The sequence below is a fragment of the Leptonychotes weddellii genome, chromosome 5, assembly GCF_054177405.1.
Source record: "Leptonychotes weddellii isolate Sample4059 chromosome 5, ASM5417740v2, whole genome shotgun sequence".
In the NCBI taxonomy this organism is placed as follows: Eukaryota; Metazoa; Chordata; class Mammalia; order Carnivora; family Phocidae; genus Leptonychotes; species Leptonychotes weddellii.
In genome coordinates, this window is record NC_138373.1 from 24056269 (window position 1) to 24070328 (window position 14060).

Below are 14060 nucleotides of genomic sequence, written 5' to 3' on the forward strand. Positions count from 1 at the left end.
ATCTATGAAGAACAGAAGGGTCCCATGGGCAGAGCAGTTCATGTCAATTCAGCTTCCACAGCACATCCCATATCCATCTGCTTCTCTGCATTTCTAATTCCACCACTCTGGTCCAAGCTGCCATCATGTCTCCTCTGGTTTAATCCAGTGACCTCCTGGCTGGTCCCCCTGCCTGGGCTCTTAATCTTCTGCAGCAGAGATCAGCCAACCATGGCCCTTGGGTCAAATCTGGCCAGCCACCTGTGTTTGTAAATACATTTTTTTATTTTGGAACAAAACCACATCCATTCATGTATGTACCATCTAGGGCTGTTTTCCCACCGCAATGGCAAAGCTGAGCAGTTGCCATAGAGACCAGATGTGGGGCATGAGGCCTAAAGTATGTGTGTGCTAGTCTTTGGCAGGAAAAGTTTTCCAATGTCTACCCTGCAGTCCTTTCTTGCACAGTCATCCTTCTGAAATGGCAATCAGATCATTTTCCTCCTGTGCTTATAGTCCTCCAGTGGTTTCCAGGGGACATTAGAAAAATCTCGGTTCTCTATCCCATCTGCAAAGTCATAGGTGATCTCATCCCTATTGATGTCACAGGTCTTGTCTTTCCTCACTTGTGCCCACCAGACTGTCCCAACTGCTATTTCTTGACCACCTCCCCCTTCTTATTCCTACCCTGGGGCCTCTGCATGTGCTGTCCTCTCAGTCTGGAATGTTCTTCCCTCCACTCTTTAGATGGCTGGCTCCTTCTCATCACATAGGGCTCAGGTTTGAATGCCACCTTCTCAGAAAGGCCTTCTCTGAATACTGGCCCCAGTCTAGAATAGCCCCAGTCAGCATCCCATCACCCAGTCCTGTTTTCCTCTGGGCACGTCTCACTAACTAAAATGGTTTCATTTATCTGTGTGTTACTTGACCAATGTCGGTCTTCCTACTAGAATATAAAGTTCCACAAGGGTGAGGTCTTTGTCTTTTTTTGATTCACCATATGCCCGTGGCCTAGACAACTGCCCAGCACATAACAGGTGCTCCCTAAGTTTTTGTTCATCGAGTAAATGGTCTTGTCACTCCCAAAGACAAAAGAAAGGGCTAAACTTACAGAAGGTATGACTTAGGCCAAATACACACACACAATAATTCCTACCCAATGGTTCAGACCTGGAAAAGGCTATCATAATAAACGAAAGAACCATTTCACAACAACTAAATGAGAAAAAAAACTTCTGCACCCAATGCTGACAACACTATGAGTATCTTTGTAGAAGGCCATGAGTCCTTTGGAAAGCAATAAGGTAATCATATCAAAAGCCATAAAAAAGCTCACTCATTCAACTTGGTATCCCCACTCCTGAGAATTTATAGAAATAATTCAACAGTACCAAAGGTTTTTTTGCATAAAGGTGTTTACTGTTTTATTATCTAAAAAAACCTGGAACAAGTTAACTGTCCAACAATTGGTGTACACAGCCCATAACCATGATCATTAGGAAACTCAGTGGAGCCATACAGAAAAAGGATTATGATAAATGAAAGAAAGAAAACTAGAATATATGTTATGGCTCTGAGTATGAAAACTACTTATGAACAAGGACAAGAAGAGAACAAGAAAGGATGGTAATACTTATCATGGGCTGCCCATTAGCTTTGGTCCTTCCCTTTCTCTCGGGCATGCAGCTAATCAGATTTCCCAGCAGACCTTGCACCAAGGGGGAGCCACACAGCAAGCATGAGTCAATGGAAGGCGAATGGAACCGATGTGCCACTTCCTGTTCTGGTCCATAAAATTCTACCATGTGTGCTCCACCATGCTGTGTCTCCAAGGTCACCTTAGAAGCCACATGTTGGGGCGCCTGGGTGGCTCAGTCGTTAGGCATCCACCTTTGGCTCAGGTCATGATTCCAGGGTCTTGGGATCAAGCCCCATGTCGGGCTCCCTGCTCTGCGGGAGGCCTGCTCCTCCCTCTCCCACTCCCCTTGCTTGTGTCCCCTCTCTCGTTGTGTCTCTCTCTGTCAAATAAATAAATAGAATCTTTAAAAAAAAAAAAAGCCACATGTTGGAGATGGCACAGACGCTGTGAGCTTGTGCCCCACACAACTGTGTGTAACACAGACCAAGCCCTCCCTGTTCACCTGCGACCATCCTGAACTGTAACACGCATCAGAAAGAAACTTCTGTCGTGTGTGCGCCATTCGGTGTTGGGTCTACTTGTTACAGCAGTTTAGCCAACCCTAACTAATACCTTGATACAATGCTTGGTGGCTAATAACTCAGGCTTTGGGGTCAGGGACACCACTTAGGATGATTTGTGTGATCTTGGGAGGTCACCTAACTGCTCTGAAACTCAGTTCCCTCATCAGTGTGAGAATCAAAAGAGAAAAAGACGACAGACTCCTTAGTTCTGTGCCTAAGTAAAGAAGGAGCTCAGTCCTTGGTTCCAAGGGTTCCATCCGGAAGCACAGCTACGTCCTGCCCTTCCTTGGATTTTGGAGACATTTGCATAAGCTAGATCGAGCTAGGTTTCTAACCCTTGCAAACATGAGGGCTGACTAATACCACACTGCTCCAGACATTCATGTCTTCCCCCAACCCAACCCCTGGGCAGAGGTGGTCCAGACCGTGCAAACCCAGAGAGAGGCTAGCTCTCCCCTAGTCAGGCTTAGGATGGAGCCAGTGGCCAGTAACTGACCCAATCTCCTTTACACCTTAGTGGCAGCACCAGGTCCAGAAACCAGGTTGACCCCAAAGCAGCCTGTCCCAAGACATGGCCCCCTCCCAGTGCTCACTCAGGTCAGGCTGTGCTGTTTTCCTGGATGGAGAAGTCACCAGCAGGCAGTGGTCAGTGGGCTGTGCCCAGGCTGAGAACATTTCCCAGACCAGATGGCATCTCTGGCAGGCCCTCAAAGCCAGCAGAGGCCAAGTGGTGCCCAAGAGGCCAAGAGGCCCAATATGGTGGGGATGGTCAAGAGTCCCGATGAACAAGGCATCCCAGTGCCCTCCTCGTTTGCCAGCTGTCCACCACCTGAGAGTCCCGGAGCAGAGACAGGCTGGACCAGCCCAGGCAGATGCCCTGGGCCAGAGCAGGGCTCACACACACACATGCACACACACAGAGCCGCACACGTAAATGCATGTACACACAAATAGTTGCATTCACATATCACACATACAGATACACTCCTTCTAAACTCAGTGCCTTCCAGTAGCACAACAGACAACAGGGCCATGGTATGGTGTGGAGGAAATCCTGGAGTCTGATCCCATTTTTTTTTTGCATGTTTCCAAGGACAAAAGTATTTGACCAAACCCTTGAGTCACACCCGCCACAGGGTCCCTGCCTGCCTGCAAACCCCACAAAACCAGTTCCATGCAGATGACCCCTCAGACCCTTCCTCACTCGGACTCCAAGGTCCACCACTGTTGTGGCAGAAAGATCTAGGTCTGTAACAACAAGACACTGATGGTCTTGAGCCAGATTTCCTAGAAGCAGAGCTGCAAATGGACTTGGGCATTTGTGGGTTTTTAAGGGAGGGCACTCAAGAGAAGGGAAGTGAAAGCCACAAGAAGCAGAACAGGGAGGAACTGAGAGAACCGGCCTCACCTTGGTGTGATCCCCCCCGGGAGCCCTTTCTCAGAGACTGCACCACCGTAAGTCAGGGGCCAGCAACCCCTATTGCTATATCGGTTAGTCACTGGAGCATGGCATCCCCTCCGGGGTGAGGCGGCTCGCACCTGAAGAGGACAATTCTCTGGAAGAGGGCCCAGCTGTGAGCTCGTAGCACCCAGCGCTCCCAGCAGCTAGGGAGAGGTGGACAGTTAAAGGGGAGCTGGGCTCTAACTAGGGTCTGCACTTGTGTAGACCAATGAAATTGTCTGAGGATCTGAAAGGAAGAGGAGAATCTGTCTCTCCCCAGGGATGATTTCCCAGATATTGAACATCTGTCATGGCATGGGCACGGACCAATCAGCTGCAATGGCTGGTTGTAAAACATAGTCACAGCTACACCAGCGGATACCAGCCGAATGCCATCCCTCTGTGAAGGAGTGATACCATGCAGCAAGCCCCGTATGCAGAACAACCCGTAGCGGTTGTTCTGGAAGCATCACTTGCCCAAATCCTCAGAAGCACCCTGCACTGCAACCATCATCCCCATTTTACTACAGAACAGCCTAAGACTCGGGGACATGAGGTAGCTCAGCCAAAATCAAACAGCCCAGGAAGTAACAGACACAGGACTTGCACTCGCATCTGGCTGGCTCTAAAGCCAGTAAAAATTTCTACCCTGCCTCACTGGCTTGAAAGAGATTTAAAAGGAAAGCAAGCAAAAGGAGCCCTGCTTCCAAGAGACACGAGGGTCCCTCAGAGATGCTGGGATAATGATTTTATCATGTTCAGAGGGGAGTGAAAGGGACAGGAAACAAGCAATGTGTGATCTCCTGTCATGTCAAGAGACGTTCTTTTCAGAGAAATGTACATTTCGCAGAATCAATAGGCTCCGAAGCCTCAGAAAGCCAATGAAGATATACAGCCCCGACCCCTGCACGTGGGAGCTCTGTTACGACAGACAGGAGAAATTAAATTGAATCATCTGGAGCAAGTAGGTTGTAAACATTCAATATTAATGATCCATTTCAGTCCCAAAGAACCTTGGGCTTTGCCTAGCTGTGTGCTCTGTTTTTAAAAGACCGACTTGTCCCGAGATGGGGATTCCTCGCCATTCCTGCTTAGGGATGATGACAGAACCTGGGTCCCCTCTGCAGGACTAGACAGACAGTAAATATTTTGTGGGCCATCCAATCTCTGTTGCAACGACTCACTTCTGCAGTTGTCACTCAGAAGTAGCCACAGACAATACAGAAGTGAATGAGCATGGCTGTGTTCCAGTAAAACTTTAACAAAAATGGGTGGTCAAGTGGATTTGACCCTCAGGCTATAGCTTGCTGACCCCTCCCTCTCTTCTCCTTGGCATTTTCGGGGACACCAATGCACGCAGTCTTCATGTTGGGCCATTTCCTGACTTTGGTTTTTTGTCTCTTACTTCTGTCAGGTGACAGAGCTTAGATGGCATGATACAAATTCATGCTCACAAACTAAACCAGGTAACACAAGTACTAGGTCCAGCATATGACACTTCTGGTATTCAACCTTTTTTTCTTCAGCTAAGACGGCAGAAGAGATGATGTATTGTATACGTGTTACATTCAGCCACAAATGAAAACAGAATTAGTCCCAAAAGTCACAGGTCCTGGGCAAAGGACCAAAAGGGACTGTTTTAGCATGAGCAAGGTGGGTGTCTCAAAGGTGGTCATTGCTGGGAGCCTGGGTGGCTCAGTTGGTTTAAGTGTCTGACTCTTGATCTCAGCTCAGGTCTTGATCTCAGGGTCAATCAAGCCTCACATTGGGCTCCACGCTGGGCAAGGAGCCTATCTGAAAAAAAAAAAGGGGGGGGTGGTCATTGCCTTCAGATAGTGATGGATGTTGTTGATCCATTGAATCAAGTTCTAGAAAGTAAGCATGCAGTCCAACAATTTGTCCCAGCGTCCCTGCCCCCTGGCTTTCCTTATTTCTGCTTCTGTAGCACAAGCTACTGCTTTATTTGAACCTCTGCCTCCTCTTCTTTTTCAATTCAGCCTGTGCATTCGCTTCTTCCTCCACTTGGCCCTCATGGTGTGGAGGTTTCCAAGAGATGGCACTAGGCTGGGAGCTCAACTTTTTTTTTTTTAATAAATGTTTAAACTTTTCATTTTACAATGGTTTCAGGAAAATGGTGAAGATTGCACAGAGTTCCCGTGTGCCTCACATATTGATGCATTATTATTAACTAAAGTGCCTATTTATTCAGACTTTCTTATTTTTTACCTAATGTCCTTTTATTTTCTATGCTAGGATACCACATTGATGACCTTGACACTTTTGGGGAATACTGGTCAGGTGTTTTGTTAGAATGTTCCTCGATAGGGATTTGTCTGATATTTTTCTCATTAGATGAAGACTTGTGTGTTTTGAGGAGAAAGATCCCAGAGGAAGTCTCATTGACATCACTTCGTATCCAGGGTGTGCACTCCCAAGATGCCTTACGGCTGTTGACCTTCACCTTCACCACTTGGCTGAGGTTGTGTCAGTTTTCTTCACTACAAAGTTATTCTTTGTCCCCCTTTTTCACACGGTCCCTTTGGAAGAAGCCATTACAAGAAGTCAACACTTGAGGAGTGGGGGTTATCCTCCATTTCCTGGAGGGTGGAGGAACTACATAAATTTGGAATTCTATTACAAGACAGATTTGTCTCTTCTGTATCATTTATTTACTTCTTCAATCATTTATTTATATCAATACGGAATCATAGATACTTATTTTATACTTTGGATTATAATCCAATACTACTTTATCTTGTGTTCAGACTGTTCCAGCATTGACCATTGGGAGCTCGTTCCGTTGGCTCGTATCCCTGGGACATACCCCCATCAATGTGGCGTTTTGGGGGCGCCTGGGTGGCTCAGTTGGTTAAGTGTCTGCGTTTGGCTCGGGTCATGATCCCAGGGTCCTGGGATCCAACCCGCATGGGGCTCCCTGCTCAGCGGGGAGCCTGCTTCTCCCTCTCCCTCTGCCTGCTGCTCCCCCTACTTGTGCTCTCCCTCTCTCTGTCAAAGAAATAAATAAAATCTTAAAAAAAAAAAATGTGGCGCTTTGTTTTGGTTTAGCACTTCCTTTTATGCTAAAGGAAAACGCAAAAAGTCGGAAAGACCTACTTTCTAACCCTGCAAGATGCTCCTGGCTCATCTTATGTATTTTCTACCCCCATCCTAGAATTAGACATTTCCCAAGGAGTCCCCATTCCTTGTATTGGAGAGTGGTGTTTCCTAGAGAATGAAGATCTGGGCACTAGGTGTTGGGTACTACTGGGATGTCATTCCTTCTAGCCTCCCCTCAGCTAAAAGAGCAGGGAACTAACCTATGTGTATGCACATATGTGTAACTATTTCTACGTGCAACCATCTGTATATGTGAAGGTAAACGTTGAGTTCATACTCTGTCTCCAACTCTGATCCATTCCCACACAGATCATTCTAGCTCTCTCTTTGTAGCCTGTCACCCTCTACCCCAATAGTGAGAAACCTACCTCCCGCCATCCACCAGCCATTTATTTAATTTCAGTATACATGTATGGTGGGTTGGCTATTCAACCATTTTTGACCTAAAAAAATGGCAGTTTCATATGGCTCATCCTGAAGAGAAGACAAGCATGAGTTGCTGACATGGTCTCCATATGAGTCCATGTGGATTGATCATGACCAGTAATATTACTGAGTATTCATTCATTCATCACTAAGTGGATGGAGCACCAACCACTCGCCACTACCCTCTCCTGGATTTACCCTCCCTCAGGGGCCACTTCCTCTTGGTTTCTTCGGCAGTTCCTTCCTCCTGCCCATCCTCTAAAGATTAAACTATCCCAGGGCATGGCCTCTTTGCTGTTCCTCAAACTCATGAAGCTCGTTTCCTCTTCAGAGCCTTTGCAATTACGGACCCCTGCACCTGAGCAACTCTTCCTGCAGATCGTGGCATACCTGACTCCTTCTCTTCTTCAGAACTCGGCTTAAAGCTCACCTCCTCACTGGGGCCTTCCCTGATACCAGTCACCCTCTATCACATCACCTGTTCCACTTTAATAACACTTACCATTATCCAAGAAATCTCATTTACTTGTTCATTGCCCCTCCCTTCCATCAGCATTATGCTTCAGGAGAGGTGAGGCCTAGTTGCTCTTTCTCACCCCTAAGTCCCCAGTACACAGAGCAGTGCCAAGCCCAGGCTAGACGCTCAGTTAATACATGCTGAACAACTTAATGACTCCCCCTAACGATCAAACTTTACAAAGCACCCACTAGACTAGAGGTCAACAAGCCTTTCCTCGAAAGGACTACATAGTAAGGATTTTAGGCTTTGTAGGCCATACAATCTTTGCCACAACTACTCACTTCTGCCATTGTAGCCATGGACAATCTGTAAATGAACAGGGATGGCTGTGTTCCCATGATGCTTTATTTGCAAACACAGGTGGAAAACCAGATTTGGCCCCAGGGTTATAGTTTGCAGACCCCTGCACCCAACCAATCCAAGTCTTAGAGCTCATCTTCATATGTGAACAGATCTTTGCCACTATAATTGAGTATGAGTCGTCACTTAGGTGAGGCACTCTTGCAAGTGTACAAGGAAAGAAGCATTTTTAGTAGGCAGGAAAGTGTTCTTTCTCCCTATTCCTGCCCACCCCGGCCTAGGAAAAGGAGGCAAGAGAGGCCCATCCCAATTTTGACCACTCAGCTGCTGTTGGCCACCTCTTCCTCTCGGCTCAAAGAGCCATCACAGGGTGAAAATGCAGCAGCTGTGGGCCTCCTTCCCCTTGCCAACGGCTCGCCTGCAGAGACTAGACAGGGAGGGGCAGCCAGCAGTCTCCAGAGGCCTGGATTCTGCACAGATCTGGGGACCACTTGTTCTAACGCATTCATCTGTTTTACAAAATCTTCAGATTCCAAAAAGCAAATGCAAGGGAGGGTGCTGTTTTCATCTACACAGTGGAACAGTGAAAAAAATTCATCCATCCAAAAGGATATGAAAACAGGTGGCATCTTAAATGACCCCAGGTGTCCATTATAGCAGGAGTGTAGTTAAAATGTTAATGATTGGGGCACCTGGGTGGCTCAGTCATTAAGCATCTGCCTTCGGCTCAGGTCATGATCCCACGGTCCTGGAATCGAACCCCACACTGGGCTCCCTGCTCAGCGGGAAGCCTGTTTCTCCCTCTCCCACTCCCCCTGCTTGTGTTCCCTCTCTCGCTGTGTCTCTCTGTCAAATAAATAAAATCTTTAAAAAAAAATGTTAATGATCTAACCACGATCCCCCGTTGTATCATGAAGCATGATACACTGAGAAGCAGGGAGGGAGAAGTCACATCCTACCTTCCCCCACTCCACCAAGTTCCAGGGTTGGAAAGGAGCCTCCTGGCCTAGCACACAGTAAGTCCACAGTTGGATTAATTTCTCCCTCCTCTATGTCATGATAAGGTCTTGGTCATTTTGCTAATGAAAAGATAAAGCCCAAAATCGTGGGTGACTTCAACCAGGCCTTGTCATCAAGTCTTAAAGAAAATGGAGCTGACTTCTCTTGGTTTTGCTCATACAACACCTACTTCTCTGGGAAATGCAGCACCCCGGTCATGGTGGCTGCCAATGGCATGATGTAGGCATGGCTCAGGTCTGCCAGGCCCCAGCGATTCTGTAATTCGCCGCTTCCCCAGGACTGACACATGTTGCCTCAAGATGAAGTTCCCTTTCTGTCGGGCCTACAAATCGGGATGATGTCAGGCCTGACACTCTGGGCATCTGTCTTCTATAGATGCACGACAGATTGGCAGAAGCCAAAGGCCAGTTTCCCAGACTCCACTCACAGTTAACTATTGTCCTGTGCACCTAGCGCCTGCCCCTGCCCCTGCCTCAGGGAGAGCAGTGACTGAGCAAATGGCCTGGGGCCAGTTTAAACCGTCTGTCAGTTTCCACAAAGTGGTCTCTCAGAGCCCATTGCGGAGTCCTGCTCATACAGCCTTGATGGAGCAAAGAGCAAGGTCAACACAGAAAGGGGAGCAGAGCCAGACAGACCCTGGATCCAGCCATGCATTAAGCCTGGATTCTTCAATTACATCATCAATGACATGGCCCATGTTGCTTAAGCTAGTTGGAGTTGGGTTTCTATTACTTGAAACCAAGAAAGCCTAGACTAACACACAAGCAGAAATGCATCAATCTGCTGGGAGTCTCTCAGTCACCGTGGAACAGTACCGGCTACGTAACACTGCAGAACAAGTTACCCCAAAACTTAGAGGCCTAATACAATCATGTACAGTACTCACAGATTCTGTGGGTCAGGATTTGGGAGGAGCTCGGCTGGGCAGCACACATTTGGGGTCTCTGAAGTGGCTGCAGTCAGATGTCGGCTGGGGCTGCATCATCCAAAGGCCTGACTGGGGCTGTAGGGTCACTTCCAAGGTGCCTTACGCAGGTGGCTGGGAGGCTGGATGGGCTACTGGCCACAGGGCTCAGCTCCTCTCCACAGGACTGCATGAGGACCCTCACGCAAGGCAGGCAGGCTGGCTGCACCCAGAGCCAAAGTGGGAGGCATGACGCCTTTCCTGACCAAGCCTGAGAGTCACACATCACCCCCCACTTCTGCCTCATTCCATTGACCACACCAGGCCAGCCCCAATTCAGCCACAGGAAGGGACCACATAGGGTCACTGGGGCCCCTCTTGAGGCTGGTACCTGTCCCAAGCGCCTACCACGTGCCGGGGGCTGGAAATGCAGGTGGCTAAGATATGGTTCTCACCCCTCATGCACACTCAGCCTCAGGCTCAACGGAATGCAACCACTTTGTCCCCCAAGTCCTGCCCAACTCTTCCCTTTGGGATGCTCCAGCTTTTAAGGAAAGGGAAATCCTATTAAGGAACTGGGTTTAAGTGTCTAGTCATACAGTTCTTTGTTCCCAGAAACAATGCTGAGGTCCCTCCATGACCCAACCCTCCGTTGCACACACTGCTACATGTCACCGGGCTGACTGACTTTACCACAGGTACGCCCACCTCTCCCGCACATGGCATTCCTTCTCTAAACCCCTGAACTAGCCCCAGACAACCCAGCATGGAACCACATTGTTGCTTTTGTGTAGCGGGGGAGCAACAACTCTTGGGCCTGGGTTCGACTCCCAGCTCTGCCACTTAGTAGCTGTGAGATCTTCAAGTCTCAGTGTCCTCCTCTGTGAAATGGGACTGAAACACGTACGCTTCACAAGGTCACGAAGATCCAACGAACCATGCACGCGGTGCCCTGCACATGGTGGCCACTCAAAGAAGGCGGGTCTTTCCTGCTGGCGCTCTTCCCCCAGGATGGCAATCACTCACCTTGGCCTACTCTCATGAATCTTCTTTCCTCACAGGAAGACCGTTCAGAGTTAACACAGGACTGCCTCTTCCCTCTGCCCACCTGCGCACCGTCAGCCCTTCCCATCCCCCCACGCCCAACAATCCTCCTCGCTGGTGGCTTGACAACATTCAAAACAAGAAAACCCACAGGAGCCAAGGGAAGCCAGCACCTGAGAATGACACTTCTCTGAAGGTCTTTGGGGGTGTCCTAAGTGAAGTTTTATGGCCCCTTCAATAAGCAAAAATGTGCAAGCAGTGGAAGTGAAGAACCCATTGTTTTGGATACTTAAAAAATTTCCCAAGGTAAAAAAAAAAAAAAAAACTTCTCGGGGAACTTTGGTCCCATTCAAAATCCTCTAACACCATTAACCTGTCCACCTCCCAGGGGAAATCAGAGGAATTCTGTCCCGAGAGTGCCCGAATATGAGAAAATTACAGACAACAGAGTAAGCCCACCTTTCGAATGAACTGAGAAATGCATCCGCTTTCTCCCCCCACTGGGAGCAGAGCCTTTTAGAAGCGTGGGCACAACCCCGGGTGACCCGCGGCCAGTGGTGGGGGAACACTGCCACTTACCGGCGGCGGCCGGAACTGGCTGGAACATAGTGACATTTAGTAGTATCTTTCACAAGCTCTTAACCTTTACACCATGTCAATAAAAAGCCCCATTAACATTTAAAAGGGATGTTTCTGGGTGTCCACTTGGAATAAGAGTTAGAAAACACTCCAAGAATTGGATTACATAGCTCATCTGTCCCAGATCTCCGAGAGTTAACTTCCTGCATTGGCAAGTGACACCTAACAAGACCTTGCACCCTCTTTTTCCTCTCTCCATTCCCTATCCTTCCCGACTTAAACATCACGTCCAGGAAGCCCCCTGTAAACACTCAGGGGGACCAGACCCCTGCTCTGCACCCCCAGGCTCCCACGGCCACTTGAGCTTCCTCTGCCAGGAAGCCCTCAGGTCACCACACAGTCCTTGTCCCCTGAGCAACTGGTCTTCCACTCAGTGATGAGTGCGTTCTGTGAAGACAGGCGCTGTGTGCCCACAGATCCATGTGTGCATGCACTTGTTCACTCCTTACACATGCTCAGTACACACTAAGAGCTAGGGATACAACAAGAAATGAAGCAGATGTGGTCTCAGCCTGAGTGTCATCGGCTCCCCGCACCTTCACATCCCCGGTCAACTGCGGTGCTCAGCAAATGCTGGGACTTCCTGTGGATCCCTTATGCAAATGCGCAGGCTTCAAGCTTCACCCATCCCACAGATGCATTTTGTTCGGTTTGTGTGGTTTTTTTTAATAAATTGAATTGGTCACAAACATTTAACACTTCGGTTTCACCCAAAATGTTGTCTTTCTGGCTTCGCTCCCCACATTCCAACAGAGCACCGGTGAGCTGGAGCCCAGATGCTCCGGCTCCTTTAGACGGGGTGGGCACACGCCTCATGTTGCCACAAATCCTTCCCTCCCCTGTTCTCCTACCGCTGAGACCAAAGACGGCTGCCGTGGGCCACCTCCCCCTTGCTGAGAACTTTCTTGGCCCGGCCCTTCCCTCAGGACCTGCGTGACCCCTGCTTTATGCCAACGTCACGGAAGACATACATCCGAGGTGTGCTACAACATACATGAATGGGTGACTTTATTGATTTTTACCTCCTCACCAACCCTCCTAGTAGTAGTTACAGGTTGTGCGGTTTCCAGCAGGGGTCACAGACGCAGAGGGAAGTTAAGGGACAAGGCAAATCCGACAGGTTCTTCATGAGCAGACCGAAAACCTGTAGTTTACTGGAATCCTTGCAAACCGAATGCTGAAGATTAAGAGATACATTCTCACACCACTAGCACAGCTTAAATACTTTTTGACAAAAAATAATAAATTATCTTCAACTCAGAAAATAAATTGTGCTCAGCAGAGTGACAGGAGGGTCTATTCATGGCACTGCACCGAGGGGCTGGGGGGGGCGGGGGGGGGAAGGCAGGCCCGGGCAGCGAGCGCAGGGCAGAAAGCTCGGGCTGAGCTCAGTCAAATGCACGCTTGACGCCAAGGGCGGCTGGTGGCCCCTTGGCGGTGGCCTGTCCTGACTGAGATTCACCTGTCCCTCTTCCTCCTCACGTCCGCCTTGTCTTCTGTTTCTTGGCTTGTCTCTTCGCATCTTCTGGGCCGCTGTTGTCAGAGGCTGTCTGGCCAAGAGCTCGGACGCCCTGCAGTCGACTTGTCAACTGCAACAGCAAGGGAATGAGCTAGAAAGAGAGAGAGAGTGAGAAAAGGGGATGCCAGGAGAACACTTCTGCGCACAGGGACACTGGAGCCTCACATGTCCGTATACCTCCTTCTTCTGCCAGGCCACCACCCAGGTTCAAGACAAAGCCGAGACCTTTGCACTGGGGAGGGTCAGGAGAGAGAGGGCGACTGAGGATTAGGGAAGTTGTCACAAGAGGTTAATGGCCTTGAAAGGAGGTCTGGGATTTGACAAAGTACAGCACCCTTTCTTGATAAAAACCCTCAACAAAGTAGGGCTGGAGGGAACATACTGCAACATCATAAAAGCCACATACAAATGACCCACAGCTGATATCCTCACTGGGGAAAAACTGAGAGCTTTTCCTCTACGGGCAGGAACAAGACAGGGATGTCCACTCTCACCACTTTGATTCAACAGAGTACTGGAACTCTTAGCCACAGCAATCAGACAACAAAAAGAAAAAAAGGCATCCAAATCGGCAAAGAAGAAGTCAAACTTACGCTATTCACAGATGACTTGATACTCCATGTAGAAAACCTGAAAGACTCCAACACAAAATTGCTAGAACAGATACATGAATTCAGTAAAGTCAAAGGATACATAATCAATGTACAGAAATCTGTTGCACTTCTATATGCCAATAATGAAGCAGCAGAAAGAGAAATCAAGGCATCTATTCCATTTACAATTGTACCGAAAACCGTAAGATATCTAGGAATAAACCTAAACAAAGAGATAAAAGACCTGTACCCTGAAAACTATAAAACACTTATAAAAGAAACTGAAGATGACACCAAAAAAATGGAAAAACATCCCATGCTCATGGATTAGAAGAACAAATATTGTGAAGATGTCA

The 14060-nt window shown here is 48.4% G+C and overlaps 1 protein-coding gene across 4 annotated transcripts in view; it reads right to left on the minus strand.

Moving 5' to 3' along the window:
• Positions 1-1392: 1392 nt before the first annotated feature.
• The window catches only part of LOC102725759 (BOS complex subunit NOMO1), a 66218-nt gene continuing 53550 nt past the window's right edge, over positions 1393-14060 (minus strand). The window contains exons 31-32 of one of the 4 annotated variants that reach the window (XM_081819947.1): positions 13055-13202; positions 1393-5412 (exon numbers count right to left, since the gene is read on the minus strand). In XM_081819947.1, the coding sequence (XP_081676073.1) occupies positions 13071-13202 (132 nt within the window). In that variant the 3' untranslated portion in view covers positions 1393-5412; positions 13055-13070. Of the gene's footprint in view, positions 5417-12583; positions 13203-14060 lie in introns of those variants that run through there. The other 3 variants (XM_081819946.1, XM_081819945.1, XM_081819944.1) reach the window with 3 other exon arrangements.